This window comes from Pseudophryne corroboree, chromosome 2 (genome assembly GCF_028390025.1).
Source record: "Pseudophryne corroboree isolate aPseCor3 chromosome 2, aPseCor3.hap2, whole genome shotgun sequence".
Lineage (NCBI taxonomy): Eukaryota > Metazoa > Chordata > Amphibia > Anura > Myobatrachidae > Pseudophryne > Pseudophryne corroboree.
Window position 1 is genome coordinate 786,655,237 of NC_086445.1, and position 20,867 is coordinate 786,676,103.

General features: G+C 47.3%; 1 protein-coding gene across 3 annotated transcripts in view; it reads left to right on the forward strand.

Moving 5' to 3' along the window:
• The window catches only part of WWC3 (WWC family member 3), a 617,369-nt gene extending 609,823 nt beyond the window's left edge, over nt 1–7,546 (forward strand). For all 3 annotated transcript variants that reach the window (XM_063955530.1, XM_063955532.1, XM_063955536.1), the window contains one exon: nt 6,813–7,546. In XM_063955530.1, coding sequence (XP_063811600.1) covers nt 6,813–6,879 — 67 coding nt within the window. In that variant the 3' untranslated portion in view covers nt 6,880–7,546. The remainder of the gene's footprint in view (nt 1–6,812) is intronic.
• The last annotated feature ends 13,321 nt before the right edge of the window (nt 7,547–20,867 follow it).

Consider the following 20,867-nt stretch of genomic DNA (forward strand, 5'->3'; position numbering starts at 1 on the left):
CATTAATGAACGAGATACCGTTCATATCTTTGAGTGTGGAGGCACCAGCGATGAATGATGCGCGGCCCCGCGCTCGTTCATCGCTGGTGCCCCGTCGGCTGTGCATGCAGGCCAATATGGGCGATCTCATCCATATTTGCCTGCACTGCTACGCAGCCGGGTGACGGGGGGAGTGAAGAAACTTCACTCCCCCCGTCACTGACCCACCGCCGCCGGGTTGCCTGTCGGCCGTATCCGCCGTCGGGCAGCTCGGCGGCGGATCGGCCAATATGTAGGGCCCTTAAGATTGCCTGTCCCTGTCCTGCCATAAACTACCTTCAGATGGCATAGATTTCAGAATTAGACTTTATTGTGATGCAACTTAGGCCCTCATTCCGAGTTGTTCGCTCGCAAGCTGCTTTTAGCAGCATTGCACACGCTAAGCCGCCGCCTACTGGGAGTGAATCTTAGCTTAGCAAAATTGCGAACGAAAGATTCTCAAAATTGCGAATAGAAATTTCTTAGCAGTTTCTGAGTAGCTCGACACTTACTCTGCCACTGCGATCAGTTCAGTCAGTTTCGTTCCTGGTTTGACGTCACAAACACACCCAGCGTTCGCCCAGACACTCCCCCGTTTCTCCAGCCACTCCCGCGTTTTCCCCGGAAACGGCAGCGTTTTTTCACACACACCCATAAAACGGCCAGTTTCCGCCCAGAAACACCCACTTCCTGTCAATCACATTACGATCACCAGAACGAAGAAAAAACCTTGTAATGCCGTGAGTAAATTACCAAACTTCTTAGCAAATTTACTTGGCGCAGTCGCAGTGCGAACATTGCGCATGCGCAATTAGCGGAAAATCGCTGCGATGCGAAGAAAATTACAGAGCGAACAACTCGGAATGAGGGCCTTAATCCGTTGCATTCTGGGGAAGGCACACAACTATAGGGAAGTTAGATGACAGATGTACGGTATGCAACATACAGTATACAGAGAGAAGCAAATGTTTTTGTACTGACAGCCAGGCAAAGACAACCTGGACACTGAGAGAGTAACGGCATTATATATGTGTACCGATGCTATAAACTGCTAATACTTTCTTCCAAGAACAAGCACATCATTGCAAATGCCTAGAATTTTTTTTTACATATTTTTGGAATGTGATAAATACTTTTCTCATACGTCCTAGAGGATGCTGGGGTCACATCAAGAACCATGGGGTATAGAGGGGATCCGCAGGAGACATGGGCACTTTAAGACTTTCAGATGGTGTGACCTGGCTCCTCCCTCTATGCCCCTCCTCCAGACTCCAGTTTAGAATTGTGCTCAGGCAGACTGGATGCACTCTGAGGAGCCCTACTGAGTTTCTCGGGAAAAGACTTTTGTTAGGTTTTTTATTTTCAGGGAGACTGCTGGCAACAGTCTCCCTGCTTCGTGGGACTTAGAGGAGAGAAGTCAGACCTACTTCTAGTGAGTTTAAAGGCTCTGCTTCTTTGGCTACAGGACACCATTAGCTCCTGAGGGTTTGGAACACTAGGTACGCCTAGGGGTTAATTCCCAGAGCCCGCCGTCACCCTCCTTGCAGAGCCAGAAGTCAGAAGACAGGTGAGTAGAAGAAGAAAAGAAGACTTCAGTGACGGCTTCTGAGGTACCGCACAGCGATCGCGCTGCGCGCCATGCTCCCACACACACAGGCACTACAGGGTGCAGGGGGGGCGCCCTGGGCAGCATAAAAACTCCTCATTAAGGCTGGCAGTGTGGATAATAAGTGCCTAGGCACTAAATCCTAACCCCCGCCAGTGTCATTATATTAAAAAATAGCGGGGCTGAAGTGTGCCATTACGGGGGCGGGGCTTAGCCCTCACAGCTCACACAGCCAGCGCCATTTTCTCTTGTAAAAACGCTGGTCCTTCCTCACACTGCTGATAGTATCAGGGTAAAAAACGGGGGGGGGGGGGGGGGGGGCGCAGTAAAAGTGGTAAAATATATGTTTAATATAAAGTGCTGCAGGTTTGGGTCATTCTATAATGTTCAAAACCGCTAAGTAAGCGCTGGGTTATGAGCTGGAAAATCCTTTCTGTGTCTCTCTGACAGAATTTACTGTGAGTCTGTCCCCTATATGTCGGTGGGTGTTTACATGTCTGACGTGTGTCGACATGTCTGAGGCGGAGTGCTTCCTTCAAACGGCTGTGGGAGTGACCCTGTCGGCACCGCCGACTCCTAATAGTACTTGGTACAGGTGTGTCAACAGGTCGGGGGATGAATGTTTTTCCTAAGAGAAAAGTATATTAGGGACACAGACATGTGTGGGTGGCCCTGTCGGCACCACCAAAATCTGGCTGGGTGAAAAATTACATGTGAATGTGATGCATATCAGAAAGGGTAGATGTATGCATAAATCGTGTCACAGACACAGACGTAGAAATATCTGTGGAGGATATTTTCCTCAGATCCCTTGGAGTTGCAAAAATTTTATTTTGCCCAGTTACTACTCCCTAATACCGACACAGATGCGGCTTCCTATGTCGACAATAACGTTGCCTGAGGAGATAAAAAAAAAAAAGAGGCGCATTTAGTGCATAATTAGCGTATGATGAGGACGTATTAACGTCACTGAGAACCCTGCTGTTCCGAACAGAGGGGTCTATGTGTGTGTGTGTGTATGTGTGTGTGTGTGTATATATATATATATATATATATATATATATGTGTGTTGTACACATGCATACACATACAGATAAATTTATAATAAAGCTGAAGTAACATTCCTCTTTCTCATGTGCTGAAAGCTCTGTTGAGAAGGTCTGGGTCGGCCCTGACATGATGGTTTCAAATCCTCAGGAGGATTCCGATTGTTTATTCTTTTCCTGCCGCAGATAGAATAAAGTGGGAGTCACCCCCTGTTCTGCACGGGGCGCTGTCACAAAGCCAGTGGATCAGATGTAGGAAGCTACGTTATATTCTAGTTCTGTGTCCACGCATACGTCAGTTAGACCTGCCATTGCATGCGCATGGGGGAGTAGTAGTATTCAAAAATGGTCGGTTGCCTGGTCATCCGTTATAGATACCCTGGGGAGAGATGGGATACTCCGTACGTTGGGTCATATCAAGGATGCTGCAGCATACTTTCGTGCGACTGCAAGGGATATGTGACTCTTGGGTTCGCGACCCAATTCCATGGTGGTCTCGGATAGGAGAGCGTTGTGGATTCACCAAAGGCATGCTGATGCTGACTCCGAGAAGAAATGGAGTCTCTTCCCTATGAAGGTGAAGCCTGATTTGGTGACGGCCTAGTTAATTTGATCTCGGCAGATACCGCTGGTAAGTCTACCTTCTTGCCCTATGTTCCCCCACAACGGATGATGACGCATCATTGGCGGATGCAGTCATTGCGGACCAATTGATACAGATTCCCCTTTCTTTGCAGGTAGAGGAAGGAGGAAAGGGAAGAGGTTCACAACCTCTTCAAGATCACAGTAGCAGACATCATCCTCTGTGCTGCCACATCCACCGCATGACGCTGGGACTCTCTTGCGGGAGCCCACACGGTGGGACCACGTCTAAAACTCTTCAGTCAGTCCTGAAACGGACCTGGACCCGGGGGTTTTACAAATGGTGTCCCAAGGGTACATATTGGAGTTTCCAGACGTTTCCCCTCACCAATTTTTCAAATAAACTGATTCTCCTCCGAACGGGGAGGTAATATGCGACGCTATACAAAGGTTGTATCAGGATTAGGTCATTGGCCTGGTTTCCCCTGTCACTACAGGGGGAAGGCTTTTATTCAAGCCTCTTTGTGGTCCTGAGGCCAGTCGGCTCGGTCAGACCAATCCTAAATCTGAAATCCCTCAATTTCTACTTAAAGAAATTTGAATCCAAGATGGAATCTCTCAGGGCAGTGATCTCCAATCGGGAAAAAGGATACAGGAGGTCAACTTACATTTTCCTCCGCATTAGATTTACCTGAGGTTGCTATTCAGGATGGTCATTACCAATTTCGCCAGGGTGATGGCGGTAATAATGGTTCTCCTTCTCTAGTACGGAGTCACATTTATCCCATACTGGGACGGTCTTCTGATAACGGCGAGATCAAGAGACCAGTTGGTGCAAAACGTTTCACTCTCCCTGACAGTTCTTCAACAACAGGGTTGGCTCCTGAACTTACCAGATTCACGGATGGTCCCATCGACGCAGTTTTCGGTTTTGGGAATAATACTAGACACAGAACTACAGTGTTTTTTCTTCCAGTGGAACAGGCTCTGGAGATCCAGAGTCTGGTCAAACACATTCCGAGACCAGCAAGAGTGTCAATTCATCAGTAAATTTGGTTGCTGGAAAAGATGGTTGCGGCCTACGTGGCCACTCAGTTTGGCAGGTTCCATTCCAGGGTGTTCCAGTGGGACCTGTTGGACAAGGGGTAAGGTTCCCACCTACACATACACCGGAGGATAATCCTGTCTTCCAAGACCAGAATCTCACTCCTGTGGTGGCTGCGCAGTTTTCACCTACTAGAGGAGCGCAGGTTCGAGATCCAGGACTGGATCCTAGCGACCACGGATGCAAGCCTCCGAAGGGGGGGGGGGGGGGGGGGCAGTCACACAGGGGGAAAACTTCCAAGGAAGATGGTCAAGTTAGAAAACTTGTCACCACATAAACGGTCTAGAGTTAAGGGCCGTTTACAACGGTTTTCTACAAACGAAAAGCAGGACAGCAATGGCAGAAACCACAAGGATTTTCCGCTTGGCGAGAAAACATACAAGCGCTCGGTCAGCGATGTCATTCCAAGAGTGGACAACTGGGAAGCAGACTTCCTCAGCAGACACGATCTCCATCCAGGAGAGGGGAGACCTCCTCCAAGTAATCTTCGAAGAGGTGACATGTCGGTGGGATTTCCTCAAGTAGGAATGATAGCATCTCGTCTCCACTAGAAGCTTCAGAATTCCAGGTCAAGGGACCCTGAAACAGGGACAGTGAATGCACTGGTGACACCGTGGGTGTTTTCAGTCGGTATATGTGTTCCCTACATTTTCTCGTTCCAAAAGTTCTGGGATCATAAAAAGGAAATTCGAGCGAGCCTCATGGTCTCAGACTGGCCAAGGAGAGCTTGGTATCCAGATCTCAGGAATTACTCATAGGAGATCCCTGTTTTTTTCCCTTTGAGCGAGGACCTGTTGCGGAAGGGGCCGTGCGTGTATTAGGACTTACCGCGGCTACGTTTGACGACATGGCGGTTGACCGCCAAATCCTAGTCCGTAAGGGTATTCCCACGGAATTAGTTCTCCACGCTTTTGCGGGCTAGAAAAAGGGGTAACGTCTAAACATTACTACCGTATTTGGAGAAAATAAGTTTCTTGGTGTGAATCCAAGAAGTCTCCTGCGGCAGACTTTTCAGCTAGGACGTTTTCTCCATTTTCTACGAGCAGGTGTGGTTACGGGCCTAAACTTGGGCTCAATTAAAATCAGCCTTATTGGGTTTCTTTCAGAATAAATTGGACTCCCTTCCAGCAGTTCAGACTGTCGTGAAGGGCGTGTTGCACATCCAACCTCCATTTGTGCCCCAGTGGCACCATGGGATCTTAATGGGGTGTTGCAGTTCCTGCAATCTCATTGGTTTGAACCTTTAAGTAAGGAGGAGTGAAATTCCTCACTTGAAAAGTGGTCGTCAGGTTGGCCTTGGCATATGCAAGGCGAGTGTCTGAGTTAGCGGCCTGGTCTCACAAGAGACCTTATTTGATCTTCCATGAAGATAGAGCAGAGTTGGTAACTCGTCAACAATTTCTACCGAAGGTGGTTTCTTCTTTCCACATGTACCAACCTATTGTGGTGCCTGTGGCTACCGACGCCTTCGCTGAGTCGAAGTCTCTGCATGTGGTCAGAGTTTTGAAAATTTATGTCGCCAGGACGGCCCCTTTTGGGAACACAGACTCTGTTGTCCTGTTTGCGTCCAACAAGATTGGGTGTCCTGCTTCCAAGCAGACCGTTGCGCACTGGATCTGTGATACGATTCAGCATGCTCAGCTCACGGCAGGATTGCCGTTACCGAAATAGGTGAAGGCCCATTCTACTAGAAAGGTGGGCTCGTCCGGGGCGGTTGACCGGGAAGTCTCGGCATTGCATCTTTGCCGAGCAGCTATTTAGCAAACAATTGGGCTAAGTTTTACACTTTTAATGCTTTGGCCGAGGTTGACCTCACGTTTGGTCATTCGGTACTGCAGAGTCGTCCGCACTCTACCGCCCATTCTAGAGTTTTGGTATAACCCCATAGTTCTTGATGTGACCCCAGCATCCTCTAGGACGTATGAGAAAATAGGATTTTAATACCTACCGGTAAATCCTTTTCTCTTAGTCCGTAGAGGATGCTGGGCGCCCGTCCCAGTGTGTACTGTATCTGCAGTAATTATTTGTGGTTACACACATGTTGTGTTACGATTTTTGTCAGTATATTGCTGCAAATTCTTCATGCCGTTGGCTTGGGTTCTATTGGATGCCATGTTCTGCGGCATGCTTGAGGTGTGAGCTGGTAAGATGCTCACCGCGGTTTAACAATAAATCCTTTCCTCGAAATGTCCGTCTCCCTGGGCACAGTTCCTTAAACTGGAGGCTGGAGGAGGGGCATAGAGGGAGGAGCCAGGTCTCACACCATCTGAAAGTCTTAAAGTGCCCATGTCTCCTGCGGATCCTGTCTATACCCCATGGTACTTGATGTGACCCCAGCATCCTCTACAGACTAAGAGAAAAGGATTTACTGGTAGGTATTAAAATCCTATTATTATTTTTTTATTTTTTTTTAACTTACCATAGTTTATCTACATGTTACATGTTTTATTGACAGGGAGAAGATAGCATTTTTTACAAGACCAAGAATAAACATACCTCCTCTTCCAGCTGATGACGTATGACGTGTTTCATTCAAAAAGAAGTATAAACCATTTGTTCTTATCTCCATGAAGTTATTAAACTAGTGAAGTTTAATATTTTAAAAGTTTTAAAAGCTATTCATTATTTTCTAAAAAATAAAAAATATTAAAAAAATAAAATCATATATGCAAACATAAATATCTATAATTATATATTTTATAATGACTGCAGCGAGGCTTGGTTTTTCCTCGCTGTAACACTGACAACTTTGAAGACAACCTATTTTATAGTTCAACTAGAAATAAATGTACAGTTTTGTTGCTGTTTTATGTAACTTTTAATACAAGGCTGGAAATCGGAAATAAAGCGAGTTTCAGGGCAATTCACTGTATTGTAATTTATTTATAGATTCTCATTTTCCTTGAGGGAAAATACCAGCTTTAAAGATGTTCTAGACTGAATTTATGCTTCCAAGTGTTTTGTCATACAGTTGAATTGAACCAGTGAATTAGCTTTCTTTCTGGTACCTGAAATGAAAATACTATTTGCGACTGTCACCTTTGCTAGCTTTTTTGTTACTTTCCCATTTTACTCTTCTCTTTATAATGTATCTCGTATTATTTCACACCATCTCTGTTCTGTATTGAAATATTATCACTGCAAGGTTTTTAATACTGATTAAAAATTGCATTGCATTTTTCAAAGATTCTACTGTCTTTAACTTGTTTGAGTTTTTTTTCTGTAATCGATGGACTGTGTATATGTGCATTGCATAGGGACACTTTCCGGTACAGGCAGATAAAAGCTAGGAATAATGGGCCCTAGACACTTGGCAATATCTTTTGGGCCCTACACACTTGGCGATATCTTTTGGGCCCTACACACTTGGCGATATCTTTTGGGCCCTACACACTTGGCGATATCTTTTGGGCATTACACACTTGGCGATATCTTTTGGGCCCTACACACTTGGCGATATCTTTAAAAGATATGAACGATAAATCATTCAGTTTGTATGCAATTGCTCATCGTTGAACGATCATCGTTTATACATGCAAGCCAATTTGGACGATATCGATGTATGTAATGTCATATAGTCCATATCGGCCATAGATATCGTTCAGTGTGTATGCAAAAAAATTGTTACTAAAAAAATCGTTCATCTTTCAAATAGTTCATCGTGCATATTGCACAAATCTGTCGGTGTGTAGGGCCCTTAACACGCATGCATCTAAAGATCCTCTTCACACAGCTTTGCATGAACTTAAAGAGCACATTGTCACCTACAATGTATGTACTGAACTAATGGTGCCCACACACTGTGCGATTATCGCATGCAATTTGATCTTTTTAGTTCAAATAGCATCGTGTCTGGTTCATATCGCACCTTGTTTGGTTTTCCTTGCGATACGATGCGTGATCCCGCACAGTCAATATCGCAAGGCAAAATAGTATGTGCAGGCAGGTATTTCTGAACAACATTGCATACATTACATACTGTAGTGCAGCCAAAATCTGGTGTAGTTCAAATCACATACCACTAATGTACAAATCGCATAGCACAAATAGTATAGCTCAAATCGCACCTAGCACAGATCTCACCGTGTGTGGGCAACATTAGAGTTTTGCCCATGGGGTGCTCCAGTAATGTTAATGATTCCTAGTCAGTTATAGGCCTGATTCTGAGATGTACACAGTTGTATGCGGAGCTATAATTTCGCTCTCAGGGCACATGCAAAAATATGCTAATGGCTCAGCCGCAGTCTTGTGCATAGAGATACCTACTGCCAGTGTCTCACATCCGCCACTGACGTACATAAGCTAGAACATCGGACGCACCGTGGTTGCAAATAAGACCTCTAAGCAACCCTACCCTGTCTCAGACTGAGCGGCTCTCCTAAAATGCCGATAACTCTCCAGCTGTGAATAAATTTGCAGTGTTTGCCTAGGAAACACCCGGGAAAAAAAGTCCCGATGTCTGTGTTTTTCTAGCAACCTCCTGTTACCACACCCAAATCCTGACTATTTGTCACTCACTTTGCGAATAAATCCACCGTGTTACATGTGATATTGGTAATCACATCTTTGCAGCATCCGCATTGGCAAATCGCTCCACAGCCTTAGAGAGCAATATTGCTTGCACCTCTCAATCAGGCCCTGTGTGAACAGTGGTCCCGCTTGCAGAATGGATGTGTATAGTAAATATCTCTTATGTGGCTGACATACTAGTTAAGAATAGATCCAATCACAAATCGAAGAAAAACCTCTCTTCATATTCCACTTAGGAGACACCTCTTCAGCAATACAATCTCTAGCTATACTGATTGGGAGTTGTCGGTCAGTATTTCTGAAAGTGGATGGTGCTGATATCTATATACAGATGGGTCCACGGTTATCTTGGCTAGTTTGCTGCGCCTATGCACAACGTGATTTATTAACATAAACCCTTCATCTATTGTTCTCAGCTGCAATACAATACAGAGAACAATACAGCAGGGAATTAAGTCATTACAGCAGGGAATTAAGCCCGACTGCCCAGTCTCAATTAATCTGTAAACCTTGTATAACACAAATACTGGTTGCATATGTAGTCACAATTGGGCATATAGGGAGAATTCAAATCTTATTGCACCCCTGATCTCCCGTCGAAAGTGACGGGAGATAGAGGGGCGATATTCAAATGCCCCCCGTTATCGTGCTGATTGTGCCCATTATAGTCTGGTTTAGGCACGCAAAGCACCTTAACACGACTAAAGTAATATGCATGATTGTGAAGACCAGTCAGTGGCTGATTATATGGGGCACGAAATAAAATAATTTTTGATATTACTCAGAAGGCAATATATCCAAGAAAGGTATTGTACTCATGTTTAACTCTCTAAAACATGTCATACAGATTTGGGGTTTATTTGCTAACAGGCAGTTTTACAAACCAAGGATTTTCAATAGTTTTTATTGCAGTTTTGCTGATGTATTTAAAGCAGGAATTATTATTTTTTACATCAATACACGGCATTTGTAAAGCTCTCATATAGTAACTAAGGTCCTGAATCAGGTTTGTTAGCAAAGCAAGAAAACACACATCTGGGCAAAACCATACTGTACTTCAGTGGGGCAGATGTAACATGTGCAGAGAGAGTTAGATTTGGGTGGGTTATTTTGTTTCTGTGCAGGGTAAATACTGGCTGCTTTATTTTTACACCACAATTTAGATTTCAGTCTAAAGGGCCCCATACACTTATGCGACATGTCCGTCTGACGTGTCGCAGGCGATCACCCCAGCAGCCTCCCAGGGGGCAGGATCGCCCAAGCACATTCAATCTGGAGGATCTGATCAGATGCTCATGGGAACGCGCATCGGAACGGAATGGAAATACCTCCAAAATGCCCGATTTCATACGATATAACGGGCCGAATGCCCGAAATCGGACATTATCGTCCTAGTGTATGGGGCCCTTAACTCTCTCTGCACATGTTACATCTGCCCCACCTGCAGTGCAACATGGTATTGCCCAGGTGTGTGCTTTATCAGCAAATATAAGCAGGGACTTGCAGTGTAGGAAAACAACATGGAGGTCCCATGCAGCCTACACTGCAGTGTAAAGATAGTGAGATATTAAAGGTACAGATGGAAGGAGATAGCTGCAATTAAATAGCAAAAAGAAAAGCCCTCTCTCAGCCCAGATGAAAGAACAAAGCCAGTGGAAGGTAAGGTGGTAATATCATTCAGCCCGGGATTTAGTGACCATGGGAGCAGAGCAGTGCAGATCACAGTCACTATCGGCAGCCAGTGGCACTGATGTTCTCCTTTGCAGGCACCCAATGAATGTTACTGCTGGAGTATAGCAGCCAGGAAGCAGGTCCACTGACACTGTGCTAGTGGAGGCAAGCATAGTATAATAAGCCTATCAGTGTGAGATGATTGCTATTGAGGGTTGTAGGAAGGCTGGATGACAGTAGAAGAGCCAACAGATCACTGCACAACAATGTCCAGCACCTCTATAGGCTCAGATATGCAGGAGGGGACCTCAAGGCATGCAGACAGGCTGCAGTTATCCCCACTAGAGTAAGAGTGCAATATAAGCAATAGCGATCTGTAATGACCACTCAGTGCTGTGTTGCTATGGTCCAAAATCACCTGGCCAAATTCCAGGGTTGAAGAGGTGCCAGCTGGAAAATGGTAGATTCATGTTGGCAATAACCTGGAACATAATCCAAATAGAATGCCACAATATAGCAGTCAAAAAGGTGTAGATGGCTAAGGATTCCCAGAGGCACTTTGAAATGGGACCATCTTGGATGCACTGCCCACCTAAAGTGAAAAATTAAGATTCTTAAAAACATTCCTAGAGATGGTGGAAGCCAAGCCTCAGCCTTTCCTTTCATTGTATCTTCCAGATTAGTTTTATGTAGGAATACACATTTGTAGCCACATGTTGACCAACCAATATCATAAAAACATGAATACACAAAAGGTGCAATTTAAGATGTGTGAGGAATACTTGATACATGAGAGAGGAATAGCAATTATACTGACTAGTGGGGATCGCCATTGTAAGGTAGCAGTATTATGAGATGCCAATGGATAATATGAGTCACTTATAAACGCTGATCTCTGTAATGATTATTAAATTGGGTACACAATAGAATAATTTCGGACCGATATGTAGTTTCCGGACAAATTGGAACGATATATCGGCCAGATCGTTCAGTGTGTACGTCCGATTCCACGGTTGTTAGCAATGTCTTCTGGTCAGCTCTGCCGCAGGGTCGTCAGAAGACTTCACTAAAATCTATTCTGAATGCAGCTGCGAGGCTAATCTTCCTCACCAAACGTTCATCGTCTGCAGATCTGTCAATCCCTCCATTGGTTACCTGTATTCTACCGTATTCAATATAAAATACTTTCTCTTACGTCCTAGTGGATACTGGGGTCTTGTACTTTAGTACCATGGGGTATAGCTCGGGACCACTGGAGCTTGGCACATTAAAACTTTCAGTGTGTGTGTTGGCTCCTCCCCTCTATGCCTCTCCTACCAGACTCCGTTTAGAGCAGGGGTGGGGAACCTTCGGCCCTCCAGCTGTTGCTGAACTACACATATCAGCATGCCTTGCTACAGTTTTGCTATTTGGCCATGCTAAAACTGTTGCAAGGCATGCTGGGATGTGTACTTTAACAACAGCTGGAGGGCCGAAGGTTCCCCATTCCTGGTTTAGAAAAATGTGCCCAAGGAGATGGGTGCATTTCTCTGGAGCTCCAGAGATTTTTCTTTAGTTTTGATTTAGTTTTCTATTTTCAGGTAGCTCTGTGTGGCAAACAGACTACCTGCTCCGTGGGACTTAGAGGGGGGACTGAACCAACCTCCTTAGGGTTAATGGTTCGTAATCCCAGCTGACAGTACACTGAGGTCCTGAGGTACTGCTCACACATCGTTAGTATGTGTGCCCACGCCAGCAGCTAGACGCCACCCTCTAACAGATGCCGAAAACCAGGTGCGGTGACTGTTACACTGGGGTCCCGATTAGCGAGTCCCCGATGCAGTGTTGGCGGCAAGTCAGCAGGGGTCACGGGCCCGGAGCTGTGGTGCCTACCGCGGACAAACTGGCTCTGGACTACAAGCCCGCAGTGGTCACTGTCTCTGAAGGCTTGTGTGAACTGCTTCAGACAATATTTAAGGTGTTTTTTACACTTGTGGCCAGTATAAACTGTGAGGGACCGCGCGCCATTATGAGGGGCGGGGCTTCCCAGAGCAGGACCAGCAGCGGGAAGGCGCCATTTCCTTGCTGCTGCGGATTATCAAGGCTGCATGCACACTGCTCCTCCAGGACCCACGCTGTCACAGTGTGTCTGAACTGATACCAGGGGGTCATAGCCAGGGGGGAGCGCGCCAGCGGTAGTGCCGCTGCACTGTTATTGCATACACTCATTTACACACATTGTGCTGCTATGTTCTGTGTGCTGGGTCCGCTCCTCTGTGTCACTCCAAAGGGCTCTCTAGGGTCTGTGTGGGACATTTGGCTGCGCTGTTGTTTTTTTACTGGATAATGTCTGTAGATTTGGTTATGTGTGCTGCTTTTAATTCTACCCCGTCTTCAGCAGGGTCTCTCATGTGTGAGCAATGTTCCTTGTCTCCTCAAGGACCTAGCTCACAGGCACTTGACTGGTTGGATAGTTTTAAGAGCATGATTCAAAATGTCAATTCTGAATTTGCTGTAGCTAAAAGGGAGAGACAGGTATTAAAACACTCAATTGACTGTGTAGCTAAGGCAGCAGATTCCAGGAAGGCTTTGCAGCCCCCTCGAGTGGCTTCACATAAACGCTCACTACCACAGGTTTTACAGTCTGATTCTGATAAGCCAGATGTGGATAATGATGATATGGACGAGGACAGCTCTCTGTCGCCTGGGGTGGAAGCCCTCTCTTTTTGCCATAAGAGAGGTCATTCACATACCGGACCCGGAGGCGGAACCAGATGAGGAGTTATACTTTAATGTAAGACCCAAGAGTTCAGCTACCTTTCCAGTGTCTAAGGAGTTAAACTCCCTGGCCAGGGAGGCTTGGTTAAACCCTGATAAAAAATAAAAAATTCCTCAGAGGTTTTTATCTACCTTTCTCTAACGTCCTAGTGGATGCTGGGGACTCCGTCAGGACCATGGGGATTAGCGGCTCCGCAGGAGACAGGGCACAAAAATAAAGCTTTAGGATTAGGTGGTGTGCACTGGCTCCTCCCCCTATGACCCTCCTCCAAGCCTCAGTTAGGTTTTTGTGCCCGTCCGAGCAGGGTGCAATCTAGGTGGCTCTCCTAAAGAGCTGCTTAGAAAAAGTTTTTTAGGTTTTTTATTTTCAGTGAGTCCTGCTGGCAACAGGCTCACTGCATCGAGGGACTTAGGGGAGAGAAGTGAACTCACCTGCGTGCAGGATGGATTGGCTTCTTAGGCTACTGGACACCATTAGCTCCAGAGGGAGTCGGAACACAGGTCTCACCCTGGGGTTCGTCCCGGAGCCGCGCCGCCGACCCCCCTTGCAGATGCCGAAGTTGGAAGAGGTCCAGAAGCAGGCGGCAGAAGACTTTTCAGTCTTCCTGAGGTAGCGCACAGCACTGCAGCTGTGCGCCATTGTTGTCAGCACACTTCACACAGCGGTCACGGAGGGTGCAGGGCGTTGGGGGGGCGCCCTGGGCAGCAATGTATAATACCTTTTTATGGCTAAAAATACACCACATATAGCCCTTGAGGCTATATGGATGTATTTAACCCCTGCCAGATCTCACAGACTCCGGAGAAGAGCCCGCCGAAATAGAGGGCGGGGCTTATTCTCCTCAGCACACAGCGCCATTTTCCTGCTCAGCTCCGCTGTGAGGAAGGCTCCCTGGACTCTCCCTTGCACTGCACTACAGAAACAGGGTAAAACAGAGAGGGGGGGCACTTTTTTGGCGATATTACTATATTTAAGCTGCTATAAGGATACAACACTTATATAAGGTTGTTCCCATATATATTATAGCGCTTGGGTGTGTGCTGGCAAACTCTCCCTCTGTCTCCCCAAAGGGCTAGTGGGGTCCTGTCTTCAATAGAGCATTCCCTGTGTGTCTGCTGTGTGTCGGTACGTGTGTGTCGACATGTATGAGGACGATGTTGGTGTGGAGGCAGAGCAATTGCCGGTAATGGTGATGTCACCCCCTAGGGAGTCGACACCGGAATGGATGGCTTTGTTTATGGAATTACGTGATAATGTCAGCACATTACAAAAATCAGTTGACGACATGAGACGGCCGTCAAACCAGTTGGTACCTGCCCAGGCGTCTCAGACACCGTCAGGGGCTGTAAAACGCCCTTTACCTCAGTCGGTCGATACAGACCCAGACACGGACACTGAATCTAGTGTCGACGGTGAAGAAACAAACGTATTTTCCAGTAGGGCCACACGTTATATGATCACGGCAATGAAGGAGGCTTTGCATATCTCTGATACTACAAGTACCACAAAAAGGGGTATTATGTGGGGGGTGAAAAAACTACCTGTAGTTTTTCCTGAATCAGAGGAATTGAATGATGTATGTGATGAAGCGTGGGTTAACCCAGATAGAAAAGGGCTAATTTCAAAAAAGTTATTGGCATTATACCCTTTCCCGCCAGAGGTTAGGGCGCGCTGGGAAACACCCCCTAAGGTGGATAAGGCACTCACACGCTTATCAAAACAAGTGGCGTTACCGTCTCCTGATACGGCCGCCCTCAAGGATCCAGCTGATAGGAGGCTGGAAACTACTCTAAAAAGTATATACACACATACTGGTGTTATACTGCGACCAGCCATCGCCTCAGCCTGGATGTGCAGTGCTGGAGTGGTCTGGTCGGATTCCCTGACTGAAAATATTGATACCCTGGATAGGGACAGTATTTTACAGACTTTAGAGCAATTAAAGGATGCTTTTCTTTATATGCGAGATGCTCAGAGGGATATTTGCACTCTGGCATCGAGAGTAAGTGCGATGTCCATATCTGCCAGAAGAAGTTTATGGACACGACAGTGGTCAGGTGATGCGGATTCCAAACGGCATATGGAAGTATTGCCGTATAAAGGGGAGGAATTATTTGGCGTCGGTCTATCGGATTTGGTGGCCACGGCAACTGCCGGGAAATCCACCTTTTTACCTCAGACCCCCTCCCAACAGAAAAAGACACCGTCTTTTCAGCCGCAGTCCTTTCGGTCCTATAAGAACAAGCGGGCAAAAGGACAGTCATATCTGCCCCGAGGCAGAGGAAAGGGTAAGAGAGGGCAGCAAGCAGCTCCTTCCCAGGAACAGAAGCCCTCCGCGGGTTCTGCAAAGCCCTCAGCATGACGCTGGGGCTTTACAAGCGGATTCAGGAACGGTGGGGGGCCGACTCAAGAATTTCAGCGCGCAGTAGGCTTGCTCACAGGTGGACCCCTGGATCCTGCAGGTAGTATCTCAGGGTTACAGGTTGGAATTCGAGAAGTCTCCCCCTCGCCGGTTCCTAAAGTCTGCTTTGCCAACGTCTCCCTCAGACAGGGCGACGGTATTGGAAGCCATTCACAAGCTGTTTTCTCAGCAGGTGATAGTCAAGGTACCCCTCCTACAACAGGGAAAGGGGTATTACTCCACGCTATTTGTGGTACCGAAGCCGGACGGCTCGGTAAGACCTATTCTAAATCTGAAATCTTTGAACCTGTACATACAAAAATTCAAGTTCAAGATGGAATCACTCAGAGCAGTGATAGCGAATCTGGAAGAAGGGGACTTTATGGTGTCCCTGGACATAAAAGATGCTTATCTGCATGTCCCAATTTGCCCTTCACATCAAGGGTACCTCAGGTTTGTGGTGCAAAACTGTCATTATCAGTTTCAGACGCTGCCGTTTGGATAGTCCACGGCACCTCGGGTCTTTACCAAGGTAATGGCCGAAATGATGATTCTTCTGCGAAGAAGAGGCGTATTAATTATCCCTTACTTGGACGATCTCCTGATAAGGGCAAGGTCCAGAGAACAGCTGGAGGACGGAGTAGCACTAACCCAAGTAGTGCTGCAACAACACGGGTGGATTCTGAATTTTCCAAAATCTCAGTTGACCCCGACAACACGTCTGCTGTTCCTGGGAATGATTCTGGACACGGTTCAGAAAAAGGTGTTTCTTCCGGAGGAGAAAGCCAAGGAGTTATCCGAACTTGTCAGGAACCTCCTAAAACCAGGAAAAGTGTCTGTGCATCAATGCACAAGAGTCCAGGGAAAGATGGTGGCTTCTTACGAAGCAATCCCATTCGGCAGATTCCACGCACGAACTTTTCAGTGGGATCTGCTGGACAAATGGTCCGGGTCGCATCTGCAGATGCATCAGCGGATAACCTTATCGCCACGGACAAGGGTGTCTCTTCTGTGGTGGTTGCAGAGTGCTCATCTGTTAGAAGGCCGCAGATTCGGCATACAGGACTGGGTCCTGGTGACCACGGATGCCAGTCTGAGAGGCTGGGGAGCGGTCACACAGGGAAGAAACTTCCAGGGAGTATGGTCAAGCCTGGAGATGTCTCTTCACATAAATATACTGGAGCTAAGAGCGATTTACAATGCTCTAAGCCTGGCAAAACCCCTGCTTCAGGGTCAGCCGGTGTTGATCCAGTCGGACAACATCACAGCAGTCGCCCACGTAAACAGACAGGGCAGCACAAGAAGCAGGAGAGCAATGGCAGAAGCTGCAAGGATTCTTCGCTGGGCGGAAGATCATGTGATAGCACTGTCAGCAGTGTTCATTCCGGGAGTGGACAACTGGGAAGCAGACTTCCTCAGCAGACACGATCTACACCCGGGAGAGTGGGGACTTCATCCAGAAGTCTTCCACATGATTGTGAACCGTTGGGAAAAACCAAAGGTGGATATGATGGCGTCTCGCCTCAACAAAAAACTGGACAGGTATTGCGCCAGGTCAAGAGACCCTCAGGCAATAGCTGTGGACGCTCTGGTAACACCGTGGGTGTTCCAGTCAGTGTATGTGTTTCCTCCTCTGCCTCTCATACCCAAAGTACTGAGAATTATACGGCAAAGGGGAGTAAGAACGATACTCGTGGCTCCGGATTGGCCAAGAAGAACTTGGTACCCGGAACTTCAGGAGATGCTCACGGAAAATCTGTGGCCTCTACCTCTAAGACGGGACCTGATTCAGCAGGGACCGTGTCTATTCCAAGACTTACCGCGGCTGCGTTTGACGGCGTGGCGGTTGAACGCCGAATTCTAAGGGAAAAAGGCATTCCGGAAGAGGTCATTCCTACACTGGTTAAAGCCAGGAAGGAGGTGACTGCACAACATTATCACCGCATTTGGAGAAAATATGTTGCGTGGTGTGAGGCCAGGAAGGCCCCCACGGAGGAATTTCAATTGGGTCGATTCCTACATTTCCTGCAAACAGGATTGTCTATGGGCCTCAAGTTAGGGTCCATTAAGGTTCAAATTTCGGCCCTGTCGATTTTCTTCCAGAAAGAATTGGCTTCAGTTCCTGAAGTCCAGACTTTTGTAAAAGGAGTACTACATATACAGCCCCCGGATGTGCCCCCAGTGGCTCCGTGGGACCTTAATGTAGTTTTGGATTTTCTCAAATCCCATTGGTTTGAGCCACTCAAATCGGCGGATTTGAAATATCTTACATGGAAAGTAACCATGCTACTGGCCCTGGCTTCAGCCAGGAGAGTGTCAGAATTGGCGGCTTTATCGTATAAAAGCCCATATCTGATTTTCCATTCGGACAGGGCAGAACTGCGGACGCGTCCTCATTTTCTGCCTAAGGTGGTGTCAGCGTTTCACCTGAACCAGCCTATTGTGGTGCCTGCGGCTACTAGCGATTTGGAGGATTCCAAGTTGCTGGACGTTGTCAGGGCATTGAAAATATATATTTCAAGGACGGCTGGAGTCAGAAAATCTGACTCGCTGTTTATACTGTATGCACCCAACAAGCTGGGTGCTCCTGCTTCTAAGCAGACGATTGCTCGTTGGATTTGTAGCACAATTCAACTTGCACATTCTGTGGCAGGCCTGCCACAGCCTAAATTTGTCAAGGCCCATTCCACAAGGAAGGTGGGCTCATCCTGGGCGGCTGCTCGAGGGGTCTCGGCATTACAACTCTGCCGAGCAGCTACGTGGTCGGGGGAGAACACGTTTGTAAAATTCTACAAATTTGATACCCTGGCTAAAGAGGACCTGGAGTTCTCTCATTCGGTGCTGCAGAGTCATCCGCACTCTCCCGCCCGTTTGGGAGCTTTGGTATAATCCCCATGGTCCTGACGGAGTCCCCAGCATCCACTAGGACGTTAGAGAAAATAAGATTTTACTTACCGATAAATCTATTTCTCGTAGTCCGTAGTGGATGCTGGGCGCCCATCCCAAGTGCGGATTGTCTGCAATACTTGTACATAGTTATTGTTACAAAAAATCGGGTTGTTCTTGTTGTGAGCCGTCTGTTCAGAGGCTCCTACGTTGTCATACTGTTAACTGGGTTCAGATCACAAGTTGTACGGTGTGATTGGTGTGGCTGGTATGAGTCTTACCCGGGATTCAAAATCCTTCCTTATTGTGTACGCTCGTCCGGGCACAGTATCCTAACTGAGGCTTGGAGGAGGGTCATAGGGGGAGGAGCCAGTGCACACCACCTGATCCTAAAGCTTTATTTTTGTGCCCTGTCTCCTGCGGAGCCGCTAATCCCCATGGTCCTGACGGAGTCCCCAGCATCCACTACGGACTATGAGAAATAGATTTATCGGTAAGTAAAATCTTATTTTCCCCTTACGGCTGAGGATAGGTAGTCTGGGAAAAAACCCCGTCGGTCGAAACATCTGTATCCAGACTGTCAAAAAAATTGGTTCTGCCTGTCCCTGGGTCTATATCTCTAAAGGAACCTGCTGACCGTAAAATTGAGACAACGCTCAAGGCCATTTATACAGCAGCCAGAGCAGCACAGCGCCCCCCCTTATCCTGCCCCGGGATAAGGTAATTACCCTGCTGCAACATATACAGGATGCTGCAAATTTTAAGAGCGAGGCTATAAAGGAGTTGTGTAAGATTAATGGGCGCACTACTGCTATGGCGGTCTCAGTGCGCAGAGCTCTGTGGTTATCTCAATGGGCGGCAGATGCTGATTTCAAAAAGGGTGTGGAAAGTCTTCCCTTTACAGGTGATACCTTGGGGTAAATTTACTAAGCGTTCTGTTTAAGATGGGATGTTGCCCATAGCAACCAATCAGGTTCCAGGTATTATCTTCTAGAGGGTGCTAGATAAATGAGAAGTAGAAGCTGATTGGTTGCTATGGGCAACATCCCATCTTAAATAGAACTCCCATCTTAGTAAATGTACCCCCTTGTTTGGAGATGAATAAGTGGATCTCCCAGGCAACGGCAGGTAAGTCTACCTACCTGCCGTCAGCTGCACCACCTGCTAGATGTTCTTACACCGGACCCTCCTTGCAGTCCTTTCGTGTGGCAAAGTTAAGAGGCAGGGGCCGAGGGGTCTCCACAACTTCCAGAGGATCTCGTGGTAAGTCCTGTAAACATGCACCTGCTGTCTCCCTGGACCAGACCACCCGATCCCCTGCCGCTAAACCTTCCGCGTGACGGTTGGCCCCAGCGACGAGGCGACTTTCAGGTAGGTGCTCACCTTCAACACTTGCCGGGATTCTTGGGTGAGAGACCTCATTTCCCATGGATACCGGCTGGAATTCCAAACTCTACCTCCTCACAGGTTTTTCAAGTCGGGCTTACCAGCTTTACCCGCAGTAAAAGTTACCTTACAAGAGGCTATTCAAAAACTCTTGCAGACAGGGGTGGTAGGTCCTGTACTTCCTCTGTTACACAACAGGGGTTTTTACTCCAGTCTTTTTGTTGTTCCCAATCCAGACGGTTCGGTGCACCCCATCTTGAATCTGAAGTCTCTCAACCCGTATCTGCGGGTGTTCAGATGCAAGATGTAGTCTCTGAGGGCGGTGGTGTCCGCTCTGGAGAAGGTGGTGTCTCTGGATGTCAAGGATGCTAATCTTCACATTCCGGTGTGGCCTCATCAGGCTTACCTCAGGTTCGCCATATTGGATGACCATTTCCAATTTAAGGCCTTACCCTTTGGATTATCCACAGCTCCGAGGGACTTCACCAAGGTCATGGTGGAGATGATGCTGCAACTGCGCATGATGGGAGTCAACATAGTCCCCTACTTGGACAATCTCCTACTAAAAGATGTGTCCAGGCAACGTCTGCTACACAGCATCACTCTGACAACTCGCCTTCTCACGGATCATGGGTGGATCCTGAATTTCCAGAAATCTCACTTGGAGCCGACCCAGCGTCTTCAGTTCTTGGGAATGATACTGGACACAGTATCTCAAAAGGTGTTTCTCACAAAGGACAAGGCCTTGGCTATCCAGGCCATGGTCCGCATGGTACTCAGTCCTCGCTGGGTGTCTATCCATCTTTGCATCAGGTTACTTGGCAGGATGGTGGCTGCTTACGAGGCAATCCAATACGGCAGGTTTCATGCCCGGCCTT